At 53.1% G+C, this 23695-nt stretch overlaps 11 protein-coding genes across 11 annotated transcripts; 4 read left to right on the forward strand and 7 right to left on the reverse strand.

Moving 5' to 3' along the window:
* Positions 1–574: 574 nt before the first annotated feature.
* AB675_12143 (uncharacterized protein) lies at positions 575–1973 on the forward strand (the record flags this gene model as incomplete). The annotated part of the gene is made up of 2 exons (XM_018141049.1): positions 575–1510; positions 1587–1973. 2 exons carry the CDS (start codon positions 575–577, stop codon positions 1971–1973), a joined length of 1323 nt encoding a protein of 440 aa, XP_017998218.1.
* Positions 1974–3787: 1814 nt separating this feature from the next.
* On the forward strand, positions 3788–5483 carry AB675_12145 (putative acyl-coenzyme A synthetase; the record flags this gene model as incomplete). Its single annotated transcript, XM_018141050.1, has 2 exons — positions 3788–4520; positions 4570–5483. The coding sequence occupies 2 exons, from the start codon at positions 3788–3790 to the stop codon at positions 5481–5483; spliced, it is 1647 nt and encodes a 548-aa protein (XP_017998373.1).
* A 739-nt stretch (positions 5484–6222) lies between these two features.
* AB675_12146 (uncharacterized protein) lies at positions 6223–6537 on the forward strand (the record flags this gene model as incomplete). Its single annotated transcript, XM_018141051.1, has 1 exon — positions 6223–6537. The coding sequence occupies one exon, from the start codon at positions 6223–6225 to the stop codon at positions 6535–6537; it is 315 nt and encodes a 104-aa protein (XP_017998243.1).
* Positions 6538–7992: 1455 nt separating this feature from the next.
* On the forward strand, positions 7993–8394 carry AB675_12147 (uncharacterized protein; the record flags this gene model as incomplete). Its single annotated transcript, XM_018141052.1, has 1 exon — positions 7993–8394. One exon carries the CDS (start codon positions 7993–7995, stop codon positions 8392–8394), a length of 402 nt encoding a protein of 133 aa, XP_017998325.1.
* An 876-nt stretch (positions 8395–9270) lies between these two features.
* On the reverse strand, positions 9271–10750 carry AB675_12148 (uncharacterized protein; the record flags this gene model as incomplete). Its single annotated transcript, XM_018141053.1, has 3 exons — positions 9271–10220; positions 10253–10559; positions 10607–10750. 3 exons carry the CDS (start codon positions 10748–10750, stop codon positions 9271–9273), a joined length of 1401 nt encoding a protein of 466 aa, XP_017998217.1.
* A 380-nt stretch (positions 10751–11130) lies between these two features.
* On the reverse strand, positions 11131–13563 carry AB675_12149 (Arabinanolytic transcriptional activator araR; the record flags this gene model as incomplete). Its single annotated transcript, XM_018141054.1, has 3 exons — positions 11131–11301; positions 11361–13439; positions 13486–13563. 3 exons carry the CDS (start codon positions 13561–13563, stop codon positions 11131–11133), a joined length of 2328 nt encoding a protein of 775 aa, XP_017998299.1.
* Positions 13564–14972: 1409 nt separating this feature from the next.
* AB675_12150 (uncharacterized protein) lies at positions 14973–16310 on the reverse strand (the record flags this gene model as incomplete). The annotated part of the gene is made up of 1 exon (XM_018141056.1): positions 14973–16310. The coding sequence occupies one exon, from the start codon at positions 16308–16310 to the stop codon at positions 14973–14975; it is 1338 nt and encodes a 445-aa protein (XP_017998380.1).
* A 1134-nt stretch (positions 16311–17444) lies between these two features.
* On the reverse strand, positions 17445–18161 carry AB675_12151 (uncharacterized protein; the record flags this gene model as incomplete). The annotated part of the gene is made up of 1 exon (XM_018141057.1): positions 17445–18161. One exon carries the CDS (start codon positions 18159–18161, stop codon positions 17445–17447), a length of 717 nt encoding a protein of 238 aa, XP_017998417.1.
* A 390-nt stretch (positions 18162–18551) lies between these two features.
* AB675_12152 (uncharacterized protein) lies at positions 18552–19382 on the reverse strand (the record flags this gene model as incomplete). The annotated part of the gene is made up of 1 exon (XM_018141058.1): positions 18552–19382. One exon carries the CDS (start codon positions 19380–19382, stop codon positions 18552–18554), a length of 831 nt encoding a protein of 276 aa, XP_017998226.1.
* Positions 19383–20340: 958 nt separating this feature from the next.
* AB675_12153 (uncharacterized protein) lies at positions 20341–21606 on the reverse strand (the record flags this gene model as incomplete). Its single annotated transcript, XM_018141059.1, has 2 exons — positions 20341–21133; positions 21182–21606. The coding sequence occupies 2 exons, from the start codon at positions 21604–21606 to the stop codon at positions 20341–20343; spliced, it is 1218 nt and encodes a 405-aa protein (XP_017998252.1).
* Positions 21607–21841: 235 nt separating this feature from the next.
* AB675_12154 (uncharacterized protein) lies at positions 21842–23138 on the reverse strand (the record flags this gene model as incomplete). Its single annotated transcript, XM_018141060.1, has 3 exons — positions 21842–22744; positions 22794–23048; positions 23100–23138. The coding sequence occupies 3 exons, from the start codon at positions 23136–23138 to the stop codon at positions 21842–21844; spliced, it is 1197 nt and encodes a 398-aa protein (XP_017998271.1).
* Between the last annotated feature and the right edge of the window lie 557 nt (positions 23139–23695).

Here is a 23695-nt window from a genome sequence, read left to right on the forward strand (position 1 = left end):
ATTTTCTTCTACGCGGCACACGGGAAACAGCAAAGCTTGGAATTCCAACGTGAAACCGAGCAGGACTATGATCTGACACTAGAGCGAATGCTATCTACGAGTCGAATGGTCTAGGTGAATCTCTATTTACGAGTTGGAACTTGTCCAGAGTAAGCCGCTCACGCTATTACTCTGGACAAGTTCCAACTCGTAAATAGAGATTCAGTTTCGGCCTCCTTCCTTGATAATAGAAACATCGGCGGTAGGTGCTCTCCAGGCAGGAGCGATCCGAATATGAGGCAGGAGCTTGTGTCGTGAATAGGCATGGCAGTGACTGCCAGCGATGATGGCACCGCTAGGGCAGGGAAAGAACAGCAGGTGCCATTTCACGAGACTTCCAGCACGTTTAAGTAGGTTCGCCCTCCGCTTGTCCTCGCGGCAAGATCCGTTCAAGACACGTTGCCCAACCACGAGCATGAGTACCTATAAGTACTGAATCGGCAACCCTTGACAATGTTCAAAGATCTACGATTTCAGAAAGCAACGCAAATCCGCTCGACTGCTTTGGAGGAGTTGTTCATCGAATCACGCGCTCATGTCGCCATTATATGATCCTGGATTGTGGCAATTCCCATCAATTTGGCAGGCTACAATTACTGCCACAGGCGTCACGTCCGAAGCCCGTCATTCTTTGATAGAGCAGACGCTGCAATCCACGGCACAAGGTGGTACTGCCAGTCGAAAGGCGAGAGCGCGTTCGATGCCTCGAACAGGTGGACGGCTGTCTCACTCATCAGCACCATCATCATTTCCATTCTTCGGCCTCCCTGGCGAGGTCCGCAATCGTATCTATTCAGAAATGTTCGCGGGTTCTTGGTTCGCTCTTGATCTTGTGCAACGACCTTGTGAAGGGACATTCAGCAGACCTCCATTCTTCTCACTCAGCCTTTCCCAACAAGCCCGGCTCTTGGGAATCAACGAGAGGAAAATCATCCAAATATTCCCACGTGAACCGACGCATCTGTTCCATGAAGCCTATGTCCTCCGACATAACGGCTATCTGGACCTGGCATCGATCAACAAGCAGTTTCGGTACGAAGCAATGCCAGTGTTACTGCGAACGAGTATATTTGCATCTGTTGTCCAGGCACCGGTACAACTCGGTCAATTTATTCCACAGGCGTGGCGCATCCATGTTACTAGAGTCGTGTTTCCACTGCCAATGAAGGTTGTCCCCAGCCTGGGGTACCTTGGCCGCCTGGAACGAATACACTGGACCTTCGACGCAACGCACAAGTTTTCAGAAGGCGGAACGCTAACCCTTGCTTCGTTCTTGAGCAAGACTGACGAAACGCTCGCTGCAGTCGCCTTGCAGGTCCCAGATGGTTCCAACAATTCTAACCAGGTGGTGCTCACGCATGTGAAGTTGTACCCAGAGCTCGAATGGATCGTGACCGCTCGCGTAAGAGTTTCAGCGGACTTAGAAGAGAACAGGCGAAATCGCTACAATTTGAGTCTGTCTGCCCGATACGTGAGTGACGATATCTCTTCGATATGCTGTACGCAGAAGCATTAAATGTGCGTTGCTGACTTAAGATAATCAACAGGATCTGATCATCAATGCGAAGACCCACACGATGAAGAAATACTTCAGAGGACTGCACGGACGGATCTTCAACACAGAGCAGTCGCACACATTCTTCCCAGACTACTGTTCATATCGAGTCCGAATGACCCCAAGGCTATTGGAAAAGTACGATCCGTGGCACTCCTGGGATGGTGAATGCCTGAAATGGGACATCGTGCGCGGGTTCGTCCTCGGTACTGTGAATCTGCAGCTGGACGAAGTGACGGACGCGGAGTCGCTGCGCATCCAAAGATTGAAGATCATACCGCAGTTGGTGTTTCTGTTGGCGGCCATAGCATTGGTGCTTCTCGCCTTCAGCGCGGGAGAGACCGATACCCGTATGCACCCATGTCGCGGCCTCTCCTAACGCTCAGCGGCAGACTGCGTTCAAGACAAGGCTAGATGTCGTCGGGCCGGAGGGTGAGTAGACCCTATGTGCGGCGACTTGTAATAAACGGTCATATCGTCTACGAGAGGGCAGGCATCACTCGTCGGGCAAAGAGGTTCGGGAAAACGATATCCGGAATTTACAGGTGTGCTGGGCTGCGCTGTGGGGAATCCTCCGGGCACCTGCCCCAGGCGCGATTCCGCCCAAAGCAAACTACATCCTACATGTGGATCTTGGCAAATTTCAAATGCTCAGACATGGATCGGGAACATTGCACGAATTATCGGGCACATGATCATCGAGTGTCTAACGGAGCGATCGTATGTGTGATCACGGTCGTGGTGACAGCTTCGTTGTGCCCAATGCACGAAAGAGCTCCCATAAGGACACCTAATGCTCGAACGGCTTACAGCGTTCACCTGTGCGAGTTTACATATGTCTATATCGCCCTCGCATGCGAAGAACCCGCCTTGGCTCCGCCACAGCCTGTATGGGAGAACTTCTTGATCCTCCTGGATATTCCTACAACTTTGTCAATCGACCAGCACTCAGTCTCGCACCACCATCAACTTCTATATCCACTCCGTTTCTAAGCAAGGTTCACGTCAGCTCACGGAAATCCTCGTGTCACAACGCGTATGGGGCGAGTGACTTACACATATGCCGCAATTGGCGAAGCAAGATACAGCATCACACCCGCAATATCCCCTGCCTGACCTAACCTCCCACACGGATTAGCCTTCTTCAGGTCCTCCTCCCCACCCAGAATCTCAATTAGTCCATTGGCTAGCTTCGAAGGGAAGAAACCCGGAGCAACAGTGTTGGTCGTGATATTCCGAGGCCCAAGCTCGACGGCGAAGTTCCGTGCTAGGTGGTGGGCGGCCGCTTTTGAAGCTGAGTACATAATGGTGCCGTGGTCGCCAACGTGTGGGACGTTGACACCGGCGGTCGAGGAGACGATGATGATGCGTGCTGGGTCGGTAGGTGTGCCTGCTGCTGACAGAAGGGGAGCGAACCTATTTGGGCGCGTTAGAGGTCTTACCTCAAGAGTACTGTCCAAGAAGGGGCCGTACAGCTTGACCATATTAAACACCGCCCGCACATTCAGATCCAGCACCTTCTGGTTCGCCCAGTCCGGTGTCGTGTCCAACGGCCCTCCCCATGTCGCTCCAGCGTTCGCCACCAAGATGTGAAGCTTAGGCTCTATCTCCTTCACCTGGGCGAGTAGTTGCAAAATCTCCTTTTCTTGGGAGACATTGGCTGGGATTCCCACGGCTTTGCCTTTGATCCCGGGTAGTGCATTCAGTTGTGCTGTAGCTTCTTTGATATTGGCGGCATTCCGGGCGGTGATGAAGACGGTTTGGCAACCGGCTTGCAGGAAGACTGTTGCCGCGTGAAGGCCCAGACCTCGTGAGCCTGTGAGGCGTCAGTTCTGTACATATAAGATGGCAAGCTAGAGCATCACTGACCGCCGGTCACCAGCGCGACCTTGCCGGTGAGGTCAAAGTAGCTACCTATAGGCGGTAACTGGGACATTGTCGAGTCGAGACTCGGAGAAGCTCATCGGCGCCGGTCGAGACTCTTAAAAGCATATCCTGCCACGGATACCGGATTTGGTTTACCGGGGCCCAGACTCCAATGGGGGCCTCCATAAAACTTTTGCCGAGGCTTTCCCACCTGCTCACAACTTAGATATACTAGATAGCTCAACGCCTCGAAAGTGGTCTCTAACCATATGTAAGTCCACGACTACGGACGTCTTCCAAGGTATTGCAGTTGGGCGGAGAGCCAAGATGATATACAAATCCCCCTTTCCCGACATCGCCATCCCCGAAAGCAACATCCTCTCCTACATCTTCCCACCCACAACGACCCCTTCAGACAAACCAATATGGATCGATGCCCAGAACCCAAAGCACAGCCTCTCGCCCCGCCAAGGCCTCAAATGGATCAAACGCCTCGCCAGCATGTTTGATGTCCTGGGCGTGCCCAAAGGCAAGGTAGTCCTGATCATGACACCCAATCACATCTTCGTGCCTGTCGCGTATCTGGGCATCGTGGGTGCAGGTCGGGTGTTTAGTGGTGTGAATCCGATCTATACAATCAACGAGGTCGAATTCCAGATGCGGAATACAGAGGCCGAATTGATTCTGGTGCATCCGAGTTTGTTGGAAACGGCGGTCGCGGCGGCGGGGAAGGTTGGACTGGGTAAGGAGCGAATCCTGCTGTTTTCAAATGAGGAGTGTGAAGCGCGGGATGGCGTGAGGGATTGGCGAGCCGTCAATGTACCGGACGCGGAAAGTTATAAGTGGGATGAGATGAGGTCGAATGCGAAGACGACGCCGGCCACGATCAACTATTCCTCTGGGACGACGGGGCTGCCCAAGGGTGTTGTTGTCTCACACCATAATATCGTTGCGAACTCGGAGCAAACGATTGTGATGAGGGATGCTGAGCAGCCGTATGAGGCATCTTCAAGGCCAGAGGAGAGGTGGATTGGGTTCCTGCCGCTATACCATGCTTACGGTAGGTTTCGAATGTTTCTCTTGATGAGTCTCTTCACTGATCAGTGTAGGTCAATTGTACGCCTGCGTCATGGCACCGAAACTTTTGAACCCCATCTATATCATGGTCAAATTCGTCTACTCAGATTTCCTTGCAAGCATGCAACAGTACCGAATAACGCACCTGCAGGCTGCGCCGCCTATCTTAGTCATGCTAGATAAGCGACCAGAGACAAGCAATTACGATCTCAGCAGTCTGAAGAACATCCTCTGCGGAGCAGCGCCTCTATCCAAGGAGCTACAGAATGCCGTGTCGAGGAAATTCAAAGTGAATGTAGTGCAGGGCTGGGGCATGACGGAGGTGACATGTGGAGCAATACACGTGCCAGGAGGCCGGTACGATGACTCAGGTAGTGTTGGCTTGTTGGATCCGAACAGCGAGTGCAGGTTGCTCGACGATGACGGGAATGAAATTGTGGATGGCGATCGAGGAGAGATCTCTGTACGAGGACCACAGGTATGTCTGGGCTACTGGAGGAATGAGGCGGCATCGAAGGAGACGCTGGACAGCGGTGGCTGGCTCAAGACTGGTGATATCGCACTGGTGAAAGATGGCTGGTTCTGGATCGTGGATCGAAAGAAGGAGCTCATCAAAGTGAACGGCCTACAAGTCGCACCTGCCGAGTTGGAAGCGGTGCTTTTGGAGAACGACCAGGTCGCGGATGCCGCCGTCGTGGGTATCACCTTGGGCCATGATGAGTGGCCGAGAGCCTATGTGACGCTCAAAGATGAGTACAAGGGGAAGACAACGGTGGAGGACGTACAGAATTGGGTCAAGAGCAGGGTCGCAAAGCATAAAGCCTTGGTGGGAGGCGTCCTGTTCATCGATGAAGTCCCAAAATTAGCAAGTGGGAAGATAATGAGAAAGGTGATGCGGGACTGGGCCAAGCGAGATGCTGTGGATTTGCAGAAGGCCAAGTTATAGACGTCGACAGTGATTATATCAACACTGAAGTAAAGTCATAACTTCGGCTTGGACTTCCTCAACCCAGGTTTGCTTGACTCGCGAGGCAAACGAGGGATGGTTTCGCAGACTTACCCCTGCGTCTGTCGTATATCAACTTCAATATACAGCCATGTTCGGTTGCCTGGACAAGGCTTTGGAGAAAGGAGAACGCCTGGGTCATGGGACTCCCAGCGCCAATCATCTGGAGATCTAGGCGGCCAAATTGCGCTCCTCGGGCGACTTTCTGGCTAATAACTGCCGCAGCAGTCTAGTACGAGTCAGTCACGTTCTGTTGTCGGAAACCTTCGAAGAAGTCGTCGTCGTCGCGCTATGCTGAGTGACCGCTGCTGCACCCATTTTTCTCGAACTTCGAGCGATGCCAATTTCTCGATTGGCAAGACAGATCTCTAGCTATCAAGATTCATGAGAATAATGATGACCTCGTGAGTAATTCGAGTTGTTGCTCGTCTCTGCCAGTGTCTCTCTCCCTTCGCTCAAAGCAAGTGCGTGATTTGTACGAGGCTGACATTCAGCCTCGCTTAGACCTCACTTCCTCCTCACGCGCAACTTGTTCGTGCGATTTCCTGCCCCGAGTGTACAGCATCAAGTAAACTAATGGTGAGGCCACACTCGGACTTACCTTGCGCAGCACTTAGCACGCTCCTGACTCCTCGTCCGTCTCATCCTCCGCCTGATGCACGTTCACAACCCGCCCAACATGTCAATATCCCAAACTGCTCCAGCCAACAACGCCCCCACATCACAACAACAGGACCACGCGTCCGCAGAAGAAACCTCCACACGCCTCGCCGAAGCAATAGACGACTTTCTAGGTGACCTAGACAAGAAGTTCAAGAACATCTCGGACGAGATCCTGACCAAACTAGACGATATGGCGGAGCGATGCGACAGATTAGAGCAGGAGATCATGTTTCGGGCCGATGAGAGAAGTGCGAGTGCGGCGACGGGGAGTGTTGGTGGAGGGAGTGGCAAGGGGTTGGGCATTGATGGCGGTGGGGAGAGGGATGGGTGATTACGATTCATGGAAGAGCTCGGGCTTGTATCGCAGAACTGGGACATGCGTACTTGGATATTGTTTTGAAGCAAGGAGTTCAGGAGAGCATCTGTACACTGGGCGTCTTGAACGCATCGTAGGATGCTTGAGGACCAAAAGCAAGGTCGCCTTGCAGCACGAGGACCACAGTCATCACGAAGCCTTTCTCAGCAATCCTGTCTGCAATTGGGTCTGCAACAAATGTTGCGCCCGGCCTTGACTGAAGTACAGTCCTACTGAATAGCAATCTTCTCATCATCGACCAGACCTCGGTCGCGGCGTGATAGCGCACAAAGCATGTTGATCGACGAGGAGGGTTATGCCTGCGAAGCCTGCCAGAGACATTGTCATTCCGCTTCTTGCAATCATTTCTATAGGGAACGGAGGCGTGGGACCACGCCTGGAGGACATCCCACCACAATAATACGTAAGTTCCGCCGAGTCTTGTTGCCTCAGCCCACACCAGCAGTACCTTTGCAGAGTCTCACTAACATGGCTCAAGGACTCCTCCCTCGGATCGATGATAGCCTCGACATTCCGCACGGACTATTATCATCAGTACTGCAGATTCAGCTCAAAAAAACATTTTCATCGTCACCGTATGTATGGCTTCAACGAGAAAGTCTGATGGCTGTGAGTGCTCAGAATAACCGCGTCCAATGCGTCGGCATAGAATGCCGACAGGCCATTGGAAACATCAAACGATCAGCTCTACGAGCTCCTTGGCGGAGTAAAGATCAAGCACCCAGACATGAAGCCAATCAAGACCTATGGACAAGAAGCGTCTGTCTGAGATCAGGCCTATGATTACTACCATGTGACAAGGCAGCTACTAGCCGAGCCAGGAGCACCGATTCCAGTGCCGGAGGATGAGCTGTCATATTTCACAATAGATCCCAGGCTCGCCGAGCTGGCTGAACCAGCAGCACCGATTGAAGCGCCGGACAATGGTCTATCAGACTCCATGATAGATCCTAGCTCGCCGAGCTGGAAGCATCTATTGCAGCGCCCAACGATGGTCTGTCACACTCCAGAACAAATTTAGCCGAGCTGGCTGAGCTGGCCAAGTCGGGTACACCCATCATAGCCACAGAGAGTGTTCTCGTTGGATAGGTGTGCATTCATACATACACACTCACTTTCAGGGACTTTCACAAGTTATTGGCTTTGCTCAGTTCAAAGGCCCCCTTGGCAACGGATCATGTACGACGCCAGTTAGACCTCTGGAACAGTGCCTTGCAAGCTGGCTCGGCATTCTCGATACTCTACATCTGTCATGCTGGTCAGAATTTGTACCTGAGGCGCAGTTGGAGGGACGCTATAAAGTCAGCAGCAATTTGTCCTACTCTTGATGCCATAGTGTAATATGCGGTCAAGATATTTGGCTTCATCCAGCAAACCTATCAGCAACAATTTGAGGTTGGACTATGCAGTATGGTTCAGAAAGACCTGGAGCGGAAGCTGGACATCGCTGGGACTGCCCTGGTCGGACTATACTGGGGACAGTGCACAAACCTACTACCCGATGGTCTACAGCTTACACGTTACAAACATCAGCCAGCTAATAAAGTTCGACCTGTTGATACACTTCTCGAGAAGGTTCGGCTCCATGGGAATCACTTATACTACTATGGTCTTCCTCTCGATACAGAAATCATGCTGCGCACTATCCACCAGCAGCAAATGCCTCTTGCGCCTACAGCCCGATACACCAGCCCGCAGTATGACCCAGTACAGATTGCGAAGAAGTTTGAAGATGCTTCTCTTGAGTCGTGGTGCCAGTTCAAGCTGTTTCGTAAGAATTCTCGGCATCTCGAAGATTGGACCACGAAGTAAATCAGAACTGACAGTACGCCATGGTCTCCAGACTATTATACATCCATCTTCGCACCTGATGGCCCACCGCGACTCTTACCTCTTCAGTCACGCATGATGGTCATGGTTGTTTATGAGCAGCCAGTGCATGTGTCAGTGGGTTTGAACGCACAGCTCGACACCTCAAATTGTGGAATCTACCACACCATACTCGATAATATGCTGTTTCTCCTCTGAGGAAGGTCGTTTCAGGGTATGTTGGCCAGTGAATCAGCTGTTGTGGTGAACAGTATCCCTGGCCATATCATTAGGTTTGAATTTGAGGACCAAACATCAGTCACAACCCAATTAGAAGAATAATTTGCGCCTTGACTACATCAACTACTACTGGACATAAACCCTGTGATGCTTCTTCTAGTTGGCGGTTGTGCCTCCTCAATGATACTTGGTGCAGACTCCGGGACGATGCTTCAGGGGGATTGCAGCATTACACGACCGTTCAGAAATATGTTGGAGAGTCCTGGCACAGACACACTAATACAATGTGTTGATCATCCGAGCCACTTGCAACGATATATGAGCGGCGAGGCGTATCAAAACACGTTGCAGAGACTCACATCGGTTGTTTTGGGTATATACGTCCACTCAATAACCAGAGAACCAGGTCTAGAGCTGTCAGAGGGTGTCAGGAAGAGGATGTTTCCCACGCCTGCTGTAGATCTAGCTTTGGTATTCGACTGATCTCTGGTCACCTGGGTCGTGTGAACCGGAAGGCGGCTTTCCCTTCTCTCCATGGCAGCAGCGACGAGGAGAAATGAATCTTGCTGGGCGACATGATACTAGCGAGGGAGAGGTACTGCCGTGGCTTGAGTCTTTGGCGAGGGCGCATGTGCTTGATCATTCAAAGAATACAGGATTCGCCAGACCCAGCAGCACGTCACTCGAGTTCCTGACCTCGACCCGAATAAACCTGCTGTCGTCAACCTCATATCTGACCGGATCCTCGGTCAGAGATTGATTTTTGACATAGCCAGTGTCTGTCACGAAACACGCTATGGCGTCGAGGAAGCCACGGGCGGCCAACACTGCCGTGCCACTCCCAGTAGGCGCAGTACGACCGATATCGTATTCGATGCCATCAACCAGCACACTGAATTCCAACTCCATACCAGGGCCCTCCACGAGATACACTCCGCCTTCACGAACACCTTGGACAATGCCTGCTTGACTCTTTACAGACGTCCTGACCACTGTCGTAGGCAGCCCGTTCTGTTCTGGCGGGTGATGAGCATCACTTCCGCCAATCGCCACTGTCTTCTTTCCAGCCACCAACTCGTCCTGCCATCGTCGGACCGCGAGCTCATTCAATGGACTCCACCGCCCATTCCATACCTCGATCGCATCATGATGATCCCAATCTAGCGTCCAGTCGCAGCGCGAGCAACTGGCATAGGGATGATTAATGCTGACGAGCGCTCCAGACTGCCTCACGCCATCCGCGGCCTGCGCGAAGCCATCTGTCTCATTCGTATACCGCCATTCGACCTGCTGACCTCGATCAAGTCCAATAGCTTGCCAGTGACCGTGCCTTGTAGTGACTTCGATAGCTCTACCAACCAGCAGCTCTTCAGCTCCCTCTGGCCGCCAGCGACCGATCTCGTTGCTGCCGCTGTCTGTGTTGTGCTCTGAGAAAAAGATGAAGTCCAGCCCTTTCTTCACGGCATTCTCCATTTGCTCGCTTGGTAGATACCTCCCGTCGGAGTAGATAGAATGCATATGGAAGTCTCCGCGTAGCCATTGCTCTTCGCTCTCTCGCACCGCTCCCTCCATATCACTACTCTGTCCAACTAAGAAGCCTTCATAGTCCGTCCGCGCGTACGCGTAGGCCGCCAATACTCGACTCCCTCCCAGTCCATCCCATCACCTTCGGCTTTAGCATACGTCACTTCCACATTCACCGACCAGTCCACGCCCGCCGCCTCGACCACATACGGTCCCAGCACGACGTTCCACTCTCCCACCTCCAGTGGCCCAGCATTATAGCCCGGCGTCGCCCCGCCCAAGGCAATAGTGAAGTTCTTGCGAAACCCACCGGACCAGCCGCGAGAGCCGCTGCCGTTGAAGGCTGAGATAGGGAGATTCCGAGTGGAGAGAAGATGCCGAGATCGATGCTGTTGTTGAGGGGCCTGGAGTAATGTTGGTAGACGGTTAGGGAGAGGGCACCGGGTAGAACGGGGAAGGGAGCGTAGACGAAATTCATGACGGCGGAGGAGGGGATGTCGCCGGTCAGATTGTGAGTGACGATGTAGGCGGTGGTGAACTGTAGAATGGCGAGGCAGGCGATGAGTCGCGCCGTGAGGGCCAGGAGGAGGGACATGCTGGATGTCTCTGCAGTTGTACGACGTTTATGGACGGGAGCTTCCCGGCACGCGTCCTTTCGAAGTGCCCTGGTTTCGTAGCGGTAGTGGTACTCTTACCAAGGGGGACAGCTGTTCGACCTTGGGCTGTGTGCCGATGCTATTACGTCTGATATGCCATGTGCCAAGCGTACGGCACGCTTGACGCAATGACCGAACAAGACTTTAACGAGTGCCGATCATGGTCTTGGTACGCACGTGGTCCAAGGAACTTCCCAATTGGGTCCCAAGTAGTCTTCGTCCAAGATAGACGCCAAGTGATGTAGCGGCCTCTTGTAGGGAACTGACAAGCATAAGATAATGCTGGCAAAATGGATCTCAGGCGTACGCAAGAACGAACTCATCTTGCCAGCCCGCCACCGTTTCTCGACCATCTGTACCGGGCAAGCACGCTAGCGAGTTGCTTCTCGGTCTCGCCCTCTCTCGTGCGGTCACCTCGCCCTCTAGCAAGCGCAATCGCGCTCCGCATCACGTTTCGGAATTGCCGTTGGTAGTCTGTTGGCAGTGTCACCTGTTCATCAAAGTTAGCTACACGAAGACTTTATTCCAGTCTGAGGACAGAAAACTTACGAAACAGCTTTCAGTCGCCCTCACGACGGCCTCACAAGCTGTCAGTATCACCGAACCACTATCCGCCTGCAACCGATATGCTACCAGAAGCAGGAGTAAGCTGCCGTGCAGCAACTGGATCCCAAAGAAGTATGGCATGAAGCTCAGATCCGGATCGAGCTCCAGTATCTGCGTGACACATTCGCTTGCCGTGATGGTGTGGCTCATGCTTTCCTTGAAGCCGCCTGATGAAGTCCAGAAATCTGCGTCTTCGAACAATTGCACTGGATCCCATTTGCTACCGACAAGGATCCGGAGAACTGACATGACATGCCTGGCGTAGGCGGATACGATCTTCGCAATATGTGCGCGCTCGGAAGACTCACGGACCGAGCCTGCGGTGGGATGTTGTTGAAGCCAGGAGTTCGAGCGGCCCCCGAGAGAGGGCCGTTGTGTCGCATCGTCTGTCAACGTGGCGATGGCATCAAGACTCGTTTGGTAGTGCTCCAGTTCGGAAAGGATTTGGCGTTCTTGTGACGACCACATTGCTGCGCTAGCTGAGAGAAGGACTGGATGAGACTTTGCGCGGTTGAACTCGAGAAGGTGACCAGTGATGGTCATGAGTGGAAGGAAGTACTGAAAGAGCCCGAAGCCGGTGCAAGTAACGGGCGGACCATTGCTGCGACCAGTTCCAGAAGGTGCAAGGACGCAGTGAGGGCCGTTGGGGCGGATGCCGTGGCTGTGAGGTTGTGCACCGGACTGCCATACAACATCGTCGAGTGGAACCAGCAGATCTTTACACTCGGCCTCGAGGAGGGCTAGTGGTCGGTTGTAGCAGAGCGCTAGATGACGGTCCATAAGAAACAGTAGCCACCACGTCCGTCGTCGTTCTTCTCGATGCACCTCTGTCATAGTGTCCTTACTTAGCTCTTGAGGCATGGAGCAGCCGCATGTCTGCAAGCCATGCATTCTGCCGACTTCATCCTGGGCTGAAAAGTTGTCAACCTCACTGTTCAGCTTCAAGTCTCGAGCAAGATTGAATGCTACGTTCCACCACCGGATGCTTGCTGCCTTCTTCTCACTACCAGAAATAATCGACGAGACGTGAATAAACGTGATGATGTAGTCTGTACCCCAGGTCACTGGTAGTGCTTCTAAGCCTCCAGGATCCAGAGCACGGTGGATATCTTCGTCTGTGTAGCAAGGGAGGGTGATCAGACATGCTGCTGGAAGGCCAAGATCTTCTTGGCTGAGTAACGACTCCAATCTCGCAGGGTGCAGCAACCGATACGTGAGCAGACTGAGATACTTGCAGATCCGGTCGCGCTCTTCTGGCCCATTGAACAGGCCAAGAGCCCTGTCGCTAAGAGAGGCGACAAAGAGCATACTCGCCAGAAGTGCTGGGTGAATCTTTCGAGGATGCAAAGGATCGAGTACATCACAGCGTCGGACGATGAAGTTGTGAAGATGGTGGCATGTTGGATGCAGGCGGCTCGAGAACGCACTCGAGAAGTAAGTGTCCAGCAGATCGCAAGCTAAGTGATAGCCGAAGTCACGGTCAAGGAATGGCGCCAAGTACTGCATGACGGGGTACCGACACGTTGCAAGCGCTGCGGTTGTCGAGGAAGGTGTAACTGGTGAGCGTGTGTCCGAGATCGACGGTAGCTTGTAGGAGTACGGATCAAGGGTGTACGTTCGCGTTCGTGGCGACACATATGGCGACTGAGCTAGTGACATTTGCGAACGGTCCTTCAACAGCGCCGCTCTAATGTCGCTGTCCATCATGGAGCCAAACACTGTTGATGATGGCGTCGCTATTGTGGCCAGGTTTTCGGTGAATGGAGTGGGAGCTGTAGTGGTCTGATCAGTGGTCGACTCATCTAATCGCAGAATTGTTGGGCTGCTGTGCGTATGCAGTAGATCCGGCGGCGTCGGCGACTGCGGTGTCCTCGCAGAGGGAGAGGACCCCGTTGGAGACAAGACTTTGACCATTGGACTCTTTCTTGGCTCCTCTGACAAGACATCAGTGACATCGGTTGTGATCGAGAGCTGGCTTTTGTGCTTCGTGCGCGGAGCTTTGCCAGCTTCGTAGGTGCATTCCTGTTGAAGCTGCTCGCATCTCGCACATGGACTGTTCCCTGTACACCTTGCCTTCGACCGGCGGCATGAAGTACATGCCCTCTGTAAAGGTCGTCAGCCCATGGTCGTCTTCGCCAAGCATCATGATGATATGGACATGTTTCGAGACGTCAGGTTCACTCACGAATTTCTCATGCACAATACGGTGGAGCGGCCCTCGATCTTGGGAATGTACTTTCAGGTGTCTTTGTAGGGAGTCCTTTCTGCTGAACTCACGTCCACATTTGGGACAGGGACTGGCCGCCGGAGTACGATGCCGGGTGGCGCCCGCGGTGCTGGTTGTGACCATCTCGACTCATCAGTCGTTTCACCAGAGGGTAGTCTCAAGGTTCGCGACGCGCGTGCGCGATCACTCCACGGTCCGATGCATAGCATGGGCTTGTACGTCGCCGGAAGCTACGAGCGAGTGACAGAAACACAGAACTTCGGCAAAATTGAGATTGGAGCGTCGGGACTGGGGCAATCGTGGGGTTGGAGGGTCGAGGCCGGTGGGTATTGGAATAGGCGGGGAGTCGACGCTAAGTCGCCGAATACGACTCGACAGCAAATCATCGCGACATCCACGATTCAGCCGAACAATACGAGGAATTCTTTCAGTCTTCGAGAAGCAGTTCAGTCAGGAGCCGAATTTCGCGAGTGTCTTGTGAGCCTATGATACGGACTCGCCGACAGTTCTTTGACATCAGCGGAGCGCAGGACCCTAACTACCGTCTCGGATTTGGGATTCGGATTGTGATGGTTTGATATGTGGCTCGCTGGGTACTTATACTCGTAATCAGTGTCGGTGCTTTGGATTGAGCCCGTGCTGCTGACACATGGAAGAATTGCCTCTCCAGATTTACGGGACTTTTCAATACATCGCCTATTGAGACCAAAGGTAGGCAATACATCTACCTGTGTTGGGCTTGTGGGAATTTATATGAGTGGCGGAATGAATCGAACACGGGAGCAAAGGGACCGACCAGGTGGGAGCGATGATGGCAGGAAATACACAAACATGTATCGATTCTCAAGGAGTTCTCAAGACTGATCATATCTTTTACAGCGTCTCAGCAGACGACGGGCTTCTCAACTCTCACAAACGAAGGTCGCTATTGCTCCTGCTGCTTCCAGCTGCTGCATCCACCAAACCCTCCACGGGTCCCCTGATTGAACATCATCAGCATCGCCAGCCTTGCCATCATCGAACAGTTCCTTCCGGTCCTCCACGTGCAGAGGCAGTAGTGGCTGCCGAGTGGAGCAGTTCTGTGAGCCCTTGTCAGGGCAACTGCTTGGTACCAAACAATTTGTTCCCTGTGTCAATACCACTTGTGCTAGTGAAGTTGTTCTCCGATTTTCGCAACGCCGCCAAGCTGGCCTGTCCATCGCAACCGACTTCGTGGTGTGCCTGTCGGAGGGCATGTCCAGATACGGTAGCGTTGCGCATCGGTGTGCTCAGAACTCAGGCGCACTCTCATACTTCTCAGCAGCACAATAGAAGCGAAACCTGGAGGCTCAGACGCCGGCTGTGTTGCGACGTGAATGAAGGACTTGGACGAGGAATTGTTCGCTCGAGATGTCAACAACGGGAAGGCTGATGTCTGCAGCTTCGATCGGCGGCTTATCCGAATCCCGTAACTGGAAAGGCCCGTTGATGAGGCGACGCGACACATCTCCCATGAGAGCTTGACGCGCACGAACTTTGCCTTCCTGAATGCTGTAAGCCAAGGGATTGTCCATAGTCTTGCTCCGGGTGCTCTCGGGACCAACCACTATGACAGCGTTGTCCGCAGCGCTGAGCATTGACAGATCCAGAGGACTGTCTCCGAAAGCTGTGACATAGATGCCGCGTTCCTGCAGTTGTCGGACCAGTAGGCTTTTCGTCTGAGGCGTCACCACTGGAAGATCAAGCTGTCCATTGCCAATGACGGGAATGCTGCCGAGGCCATGGCCGAGAATGCTGTGGAAGCCATGGCGTTGAAGGACGCGCTCCCAAACCTTTTTGAGACCGCAGGTTATGACGATGATCTGCAACGAAGACTCTCGAGCGACCTGACGAAGAATAGCTTCTATCGGGCCGTACAGCTTGATTTTTCTCGCCGCTTGATTACAGCCGGTGCTGAAGTCGAAAGGTGTCTTCTGACAGTACAACATTGCCAGTGTGACGAACGCTTCAAGATTGTACCCGTACGAGCCGAGGATTTGTTGAAGAGAGCTCCTGTTTCCGATACCCATCATCTCGCGGGCTAAAGCTCCGCCGTCGGCCTCTGACAGTGTTTTGTCGGCGTCCAAGATCAGCGCACTTTTGACCGTTGGACTGACTTCCCTTTCGATGAAGGCTTCCACTTCTTCAAGTCGCATCTCGTGAATTGGGGACAGAAGATCTTGTATGACACGGACGACGTTCTCAGGGCCCGCAACCTCGTCCGGAATGCTCATTAAAGGGATCTTTGCCTCGACACAGCGTTCACGCAGCGCGGCGTACTCCTTGTGTTGCCAGTCGCTTAGTTGCACTAGATCGATATCCGGTCGCTTAGTAAGATCCATATAACGGCGTTCGTGGATTGTCGTGGGGGAGACGTGGAGATACAAGATGTGTGAGTAAGCGTCGAAGTCCTTGAATGTACCAGCAGTCATCAGAGAGCCGGTGCCGGAATATCGAAAAGTGTAGTGGCCTGTGACGATACCGGGCAGGTCTCTAACGCGGCACTCCTCTTGAATGAGCTGAATGTCAGGTTCGCGGATCTCGTCCTGCGCACCGGATCCACCATCGACGAGTTCCTCAATCATCTCAGAACCTTCGAAGAACAAGCACCGCTCAGTGCCAAGTCTCTCCTTCAGAGCTGCGAGCATGAACGATTTCCGCATCCGGGGATTCCATAGAGGCCTATCAAGACTGGGGAGGGCTTGGCAGAGCCAGTGTTCGACGTTGCTGCCATGCTCGGTCCACGTTCTCCTATGTGTCTCGCAACGCCGTAAGAAGATGTGTAGTTGAGAAGAATAGCACGTGTTCAGCCTGTGAGTATAAGTATCTGGACTTCTGCATGTGTCCAGGCATTGTTTGCTGAAAAGCAAGCAAACTCCCCTGCATGTTTGCAAGCGATGCTTGCTGAAAGCGGCGGCCATCTCATGAAAAGCCTGATTTTGTGTCTGTCAGTGCAACCAGGAGGAGCTGAAGCCTTGGTATCATGTGAAGACGGGTTGGACCAGGCCTGTCTAGTAATTCTCTATTAGTATGATATGCTCGACGCCACGCAGCTCACCTGGGATGCTTCGAGCAACCAGCCATGGCCCCAGTATGAACCAAGGAGATGCAGCAGGCGAATGAGCCATTGTCTGCATGATGTTCACTGCAGAGCCGTGTACATGTTCTGGATCTCGCTGAACAAGTTGAACGTCACTCCAGTCTCTGATCCCGGGCAGACCGGTAAGTCGAGGATCTTGGTATTCGCAGGAGGGAGTGCATATTCTTGATTGACAGGCAAATAGTTGAGTAAAATCCTCTGAGATGCGGTCGCCTTCGTCGTAGAGCGTGGACGGCAGACTCTGAATTCGAGGGCTGCCGCCTCGAAAATCTCGGACATGGTGCAGTCACAATCAACGATTCAAGAGCAATACTCAAGGACCAGCCTGCTTTGTGCACCCCAAGCCGGTACAAGGAAAGCATCAGAAATGTTTGATGAGTGACCACCGGGCGACTGCCGAAAGCGGGAGTGATGTAGAAGAACTGGGGTTGCGGGGAAATTGGCAGATTAGCGATAGGTCGACCTTTTGAATGCTTGCTGCTTGGTAGCGCTGGACAAAACCTTTGCTTCGCAGTACCATGGGTGATCTCGAGATGCACTGTCCATTGACATTGAGACAGGGCTGGACCGACATTGTCCCGCACAGACTTCTCTCGTGGTTCCGATCAGCGCACTTCCAGCACAAGCGTCGGCCACGCCACAGCCTTGTCCACGTCCCCACCAATGCTTCCCTTCCAGCGCATCACCTGCACTCCTCCAAACTCCTCTTCTGCTTCCCATCCTCCCAAAAATTCCCCCTATCAAGCCACGTCTCGAACCCTCTCTTCACAGCACCCTCCCACTCACCCTTTACCATTCCCCACAGCTCCAGCCCCACCCTTTCTCCCTCCCACCTCCTGTCCTCCCTCACTAACCCCTCCTTCACAAACCCCATCCTCTTCGCCGCACCACGCGATTTCTCATTCCGCGCAAGAAACTTCCACGCCACTCTGTGCGCACCAAGCGTCTCGAAAGCGTGTTTGAGGTTGAGGTAATTAGCTTCCGTCGACGCGGGGGTACGTTGCAGCTGCGGGCCGAGGATAGCGCCGACCTCGAGGCAACCATTAATTTGGTCGGTCATGTAGAGGGGTAGAATGCCGAGGGGAACGTTGTGGGCGTGGGAGGCTGTGGTGGCGTCAGGCTCGGGATATGATCCGTACGATAAATGTTTGGGATCGGCTCGAACAGCAAGGAAGCAGAGGGTTTTGAGGCCGATTTTGGAGGCAATGAATCTGTGGAAGTCTTCAAACGATGAAGGTGGGCCTCCCGGGAGGTACTTGAACACAGCCGTCGAAGCTGGCAGGCCGTATGCTGTGTAGAGAGCTGGAATGTCGGCTTCGGTGACCTCAGAGAGTGTAACAAATGTGCCGACCAGTGGCAGACCGGCGCGTAAGTCGTAGTCGGGCGGCGCCTCGTTCATCCTGGCTTTGGGTAACAGGTGTTGTGTTCTAGAGGGAGCGGGAAGGTCTGGCATAAGGCTCAAGTATATCGGATGAGACGTGGTGAGACGCGGTTCAGGCGTCCAAGCCCAAGTAACTCGATTCTCCATCAGGGAATGTACATATCGAAGACAGGTAGCAGAATTGCCAGATGTGTACAAGCGTCATCGCCTTTACGGTGTGAGATGCTACCTTATCAGTGAATTCAAGTAGTGAGCCGCGTTTGGTGCTGCTAGTCGTCTGACGTGGTGTGAAATCGCGCCGGTTGACAAGAGATATACTCAAGGTTGCTTGGGATGGGACGTTGTGCCCAGCTGGGTCTCTGGCGCGCTTCATGCGAATAGTGGCGGTAAGCAGCACGAATTTATGCCTCATCGCAACACAAGTGTCCGCCGGTCTCCCTTCAAATTCTCCATCTTCTTGGACCACCCGCACTCTTGACCATACAAAACCACCTTCTCCTTCGCGATAGCCTCCTTCGCCAAGCGACTCACCAGCGGCCCATCCGGCTCAACATGCTCATATCCCGACAATTCCACCATCTCCAGCGCCTTCGGCATCGCCTTCAACACCTCTCGCAGCAGCTCGCCACAGAAATCGGTGTAGAAGTCGTAGCTGATCCTGTATTTCTCAAAATCGTCGCCTGTCGGATCGAGTGTCACGAAGACCCTCAACACACGGACACCTCTCATCCTTTGCAAGTATCGTGCAAGACCCTTGGTGACCTTCCAACTTGCTGGTGGTCCTGTCCAGCTGCTTCCTAGCGTGATCGTCAGCCGAGTGATGTGCGTGCGGTAGTGTGGTGCAATGTCGGCGAGCGTGGGGAGGCCGAGGAAGTCTTGGATCGGGAAGAGACGAAAGGTAGCGGTCGAGTACAGGAGCCGTGTGGTTTCGGAATGGACTTGTTTACTTAGCAGCAAAAATGCCAAGTTCTTGCAGCTCGGGAGAATTTCTCGCTGGTCGATCACCTGACTCGCCTTGCTGGCGAGCGGGTCGGTCTCATTGAAGAGGATCAGGTTGTAGATCTGCGTCCGCACTTCTGCTGGAAGAGAGAGAAGCGGGAAAGTCCCTTTGGGCTTGAAACCCGTGTCGTCTTCCTGCTCTTCTTCAGTACCCGTCTGTATCTTCTTCTTCGGCTTCCGGTCTTCTGGGACGGGGAAGGCGTTGACGAGGTTGGTCTTCCATCTTGCCCGGTAAGGCATATTGGACGTGGAGTATCACTGGTGAGGATGAAGTCTCGAGATGCAAATCGGTTGTGATATATATTCATTGACACCAAGCGACTGACTACGGCTCTTTCATGCATCCATCGTGAGGAACAAGTGGCCGTAGTCGAGTACGTTCGAGGTAAGTACAGACGTTTAGGGAGCTAAGATGTGGCGTTGCTACGGGGCAGTCGAGGAATCATCGGCTTGTGGGCCTTTCTCGTGCTCTTGAGGGCAAGGCGGTGTGAACTTGTTCTGACCAGCTAATACAACTCGGCGAACATAGGAGGACGTGTGGACGTCGAGTCAAATTACCGTCTGGCGTCAACTTTCTATTATATGGAAAAGAAAAGAAAGAGAAGCCGGGTTGGAGAGCGGAGAAGAATAAAATGATGAAATGATCGCACGGGGTTTAGTGAGGCAAACTCCTGGCTCAACAGATGTATATTGCCGTCATCCGGTGCAACTCCACACCTTCCCAGGTATCTAGGTAAGTAACAGTCAATCGGTCTGGGCACTATGCACGCTGCAGTCCGACTACCATAGCTGTCAGCCTAGGCCCCTCTTGCCCCATCCCGACAGAGCACTCCAGATAGCCTTACCTACCACGTAAGTCACCCGCGCATGGCAGATCGCGACAGCAGGGCAGCTCACCCATAGTGAGCATCAGCAGCATAAAATATGGCAGAGAATGTTTGAGCTCTTTAGAATTACCGCTATCATCAAGCTCTGCTCATAGAGTAGCTTCTACGCGTACAGTCGAAGCTGCCTAAAAGTAAGCTCTCCATCTGCCGGTCATCGACTCGGGCATCTCTCTGCGTTCTTCCCTTTTTGCTGAGCCAAGTTGCTACCAGCCAGTCCATTCTCTCAACCAGTAATGGGTATCATAAAACACTTGAACGAACGTCGATCGCTTGCGATATCGCTAGACCATTAAGCAATTACTCGCGCTCGTCTAGTAATAGACCTTCTCCTCATAAATCGGTGGACGCTCGTCACTCTCACGGTTCCAGACGATTTTGCCCTTCTCGTTGAAGTACGCGCCCTCGTCCGTCATAGGAGTGACCTTGTTGGTATGCAGACATTCTTGTCGCGAAACACCCATCTCATCCCTCGGAACCCACAACAGCGGAACCGTATCCGTGACGGAGGGATGCTGAAACGCGTCACGTGCTTGCTCGGGAGTGTAGTGGATGTCAACGAAATCGTGTGGTATCAGCTTCCGCATAGCATCGTAGTTGCAGTAGATGTCTGGACGGAGCCAGCGTTTGAATAGCGAGACCTTGCCATGCTTTTGGTTGACGGCGCCGTTGACAGATCTCTCGTACGATGTCAGTCCCTTGCTCTCCGGAGTCTGGATGCCACTAGCGTCGTTCAAGCCTGCCAATAGTGCTGCTTCCTCCGCCTCCAAAGATCGTGGAAGGTAGTGGATGAGAGGCTCCATGGCACTCTTCAGCGACATGTGGTAGAGAACCATGACGACCAGGAGGATTATGGACAGGAACAGAGCTGGTGCTGCGTATTGAATGGCAGTCAATCCGATGAGACAGACAACGCCGAGGTAGCAACCGACCAGGGTATGATTGAGGGCTTTGGCGTAACTCAGTCCTTTCGTGTCGATGATAGAGGTCTGCACGAACAGCAGATTGTATCGATAGGCGACATAGTAGAGACATAGACCGATCGTCGCGAAACCCAAGACGAGGGGCGCAATAGGTGCATACGTGACGGCGACCACGATCAGGATTCTGTGACAACATTAGAATCTCGTCAAGCGTTGATGATTAAGCACTTACTCTTGAAATGGGTACACCGTACCCCATCCGAGGCTGGCCAAATTGTACCATCTGTTATACATCTTGCGGGGTGTGCTGTCAAGAAGCCTCCCAAGCACATAAAAGAGGACAAGGCCTGCGATCTGGACCAAAGTGCCCGCGGCGAAGGTCAATCCCTGCAGTATGATATAGGAAACGTAGAAGTTGGATGCACGTGGGATGCTTTGCGCAAGCAGGTTCGGGATGCCGCTAGGATCTTTGATGATGCTTGGAACCGCACTGCTGGCAGCAGAAGTCAAGGTTGTCACCAGGAACACCTGGAGAACCTGGAACCAGAAGAAGGACTCGTGACATCGCAGCTCAACAGCAGAAAGCGTCGGCTTGCCAGCCACCTTGCCCATGAGTCGGAAGAAGACCGGAACGAGAGAGATCAAGATAGCCAGCATGACCGAAGGCAGCAAGCTGGTGACGACTCCGAGTATGACCTTTGGCAACGAATTGATAAAATCGAGCAGGGCAGTACCGTCGTTAGGTAACTGATCTGCGAGATCGCGCCGACAACAGCCACAGGGAATGACCAGAAGATGATGAGAGCAGTTGCTGCAGCCAGAGAGACAACGTTTCGAATCGTTGCAGTCTTCCATGTCATACCCAGGTTCTTCCAGATGACTTCGTCTGGTGTCATGCCGACTTGACGAGGAGCCATATGCAGAGCTTGGTGATGTGTGACCATCTGGAAAGCAGCTTGAGCCTGTGTCTGGTTGTGGAACTCCACGAATACAGCGTTTCTCGGCGTTGCTCCCCAGCACGGTAGATATTCTGAGCCTGCTCAATAAGCGGATTCAGTCGGGCGATTTCATCACGTGCCCAGTTGATAGTGTCGACCTTCTTGCCGATGATAGGCTTCAAACGGTGCGTAGGACGCTTCTTAGACGGAACCCATCGAGCTGCTGCCGCGCCAGATTCGGCACCCCCTTCCCGATCGTCAGCTGCTTGAGGTGGTGGCTGCTGACCACCTTTCTTCGAGGCTTTGATGCGTGCAGTGTTGGCAAGTCGGATCAGCTTGGTCTCGGCACCTTCCAGCTTCATGGCGGCCTTGGAACGATCCTTTGTCATTTCCTCGAGCTTCTTGGTGTCAGAAGCAACCCATACGTTCTTCAGCTCCTGGCCGAACATGCGACGAATTTTGTGCTCGTTGGCATATTCTGTTGGCACTGACTGGAACAGGACAGTGCGAGAGGAGATGCGCGAAGCATACAGCGGCGAGAGTAGGTATGCCTGGCGTACACTGATGAAATAGATGTACTCTCTGGTCACCATAAAGAAGATGAAACCAACATAGATCCACATCACGAGGACATGACCAAGATACCGCAGTTTTTGAACTTGAGTGTCTGCTGAGATGTTGCTGAAGGTCAGAATGTTAAGCTGCTTCTGGCCTGCTCCTCCGGTGATATTGATCGGGAACAATGTCGGCCATGTGATGAGGCAGCCGACGAATGTGATGACGATCGAGATCTTGATGTACCGCAGGAGAAAGTAGCCGTCGAGAGAGTTGTGCTGCAGGACGAACTCGTCAGGGATCTAAATCCACATTAGCAACCTGAATGCCAGCCTCGAGCGACACATATACCTTCTGCATGAACGGAAGCCAACCGAAGAGACTGTTGGGCGGGTTTGGTGTACGCTCTTGCTCACGCAGAGAGTTGAGATATGTTCGGGGTGCATATCGGCGTGGAAACTTGCGGCGCAGGATTGTGAATGCAATCATCCACACCACGAAGATGAGCAGGGCTGGTACCAGCGTCGAGACGAGACCAGATAGCGACGGCGACGTCTGGTTGGCAGAACCAACGTTCTGGTCATCGTCGGCGTTGGCACTTGGAGCCTGTTATTCTGTTAACGAACTTGAGCATGTATTGTGTGCGCAATATCGTACCTGTCGCTTGACGTGGTGCAAGACATTGAGGGCCTCCATGTTTGCAGTTACGCCGCAGACGCGATCCACGCGCTGCTTAAACAAATTGAGTTCCAACGGCCGATGCGTAAGGAAAACAAATTACTGGATCGATACTCTTGAACGCAATATTGTCCGCGAAGACGACAGTCGATGAGCTTGAGATGCGACGTCGCTCCTGAGAACGTGAATAGACAACAGAAGCAGCAACGGTAGCGACTGCCCTTCAAAAGAAGTTGGCGACGCGGCAGGTGCGTCAGGGTGGAATTAAATGCCCTGTGATCGGCGTCAATATTTGACCAGGATTCGAGCCTCTGCGATTAACGAGAAGGTTTTCCGGGCGGGTGATTGGTGTCAAAGGTGAGTTCCGGGCAACGGGTGGGACCGCAGAGTCCTTAGCCCTTTAACTAGACGACCGCTTGATACTAAGAATGACGTGAACTGGCCGATAGTTGCAGGCGAGGATGCAATGTCAATGTCGCTGCCCAGCCGACTTGAACACGAAACCGAAGAGATCAGTTGCCGGTGATGATTTCATGAGGTCAGGCTCAAGGGGGACATCTCGTTCTTATGAGATC

This window comes from Cyphellophora attinorum, assembly GCF_001299255.1.
Source record: "Cyphellophora attinorum strain CBS 131958 chromosome Unknown Contig19, whole genome shotgun sequence".
NCBI lineage: Eukaryota > Fungi > Ascomycota > Eurotiomycetes > Chaetothyriales > Cyphellophoraceae > Cyphellophora > Cyphellophora attinorum.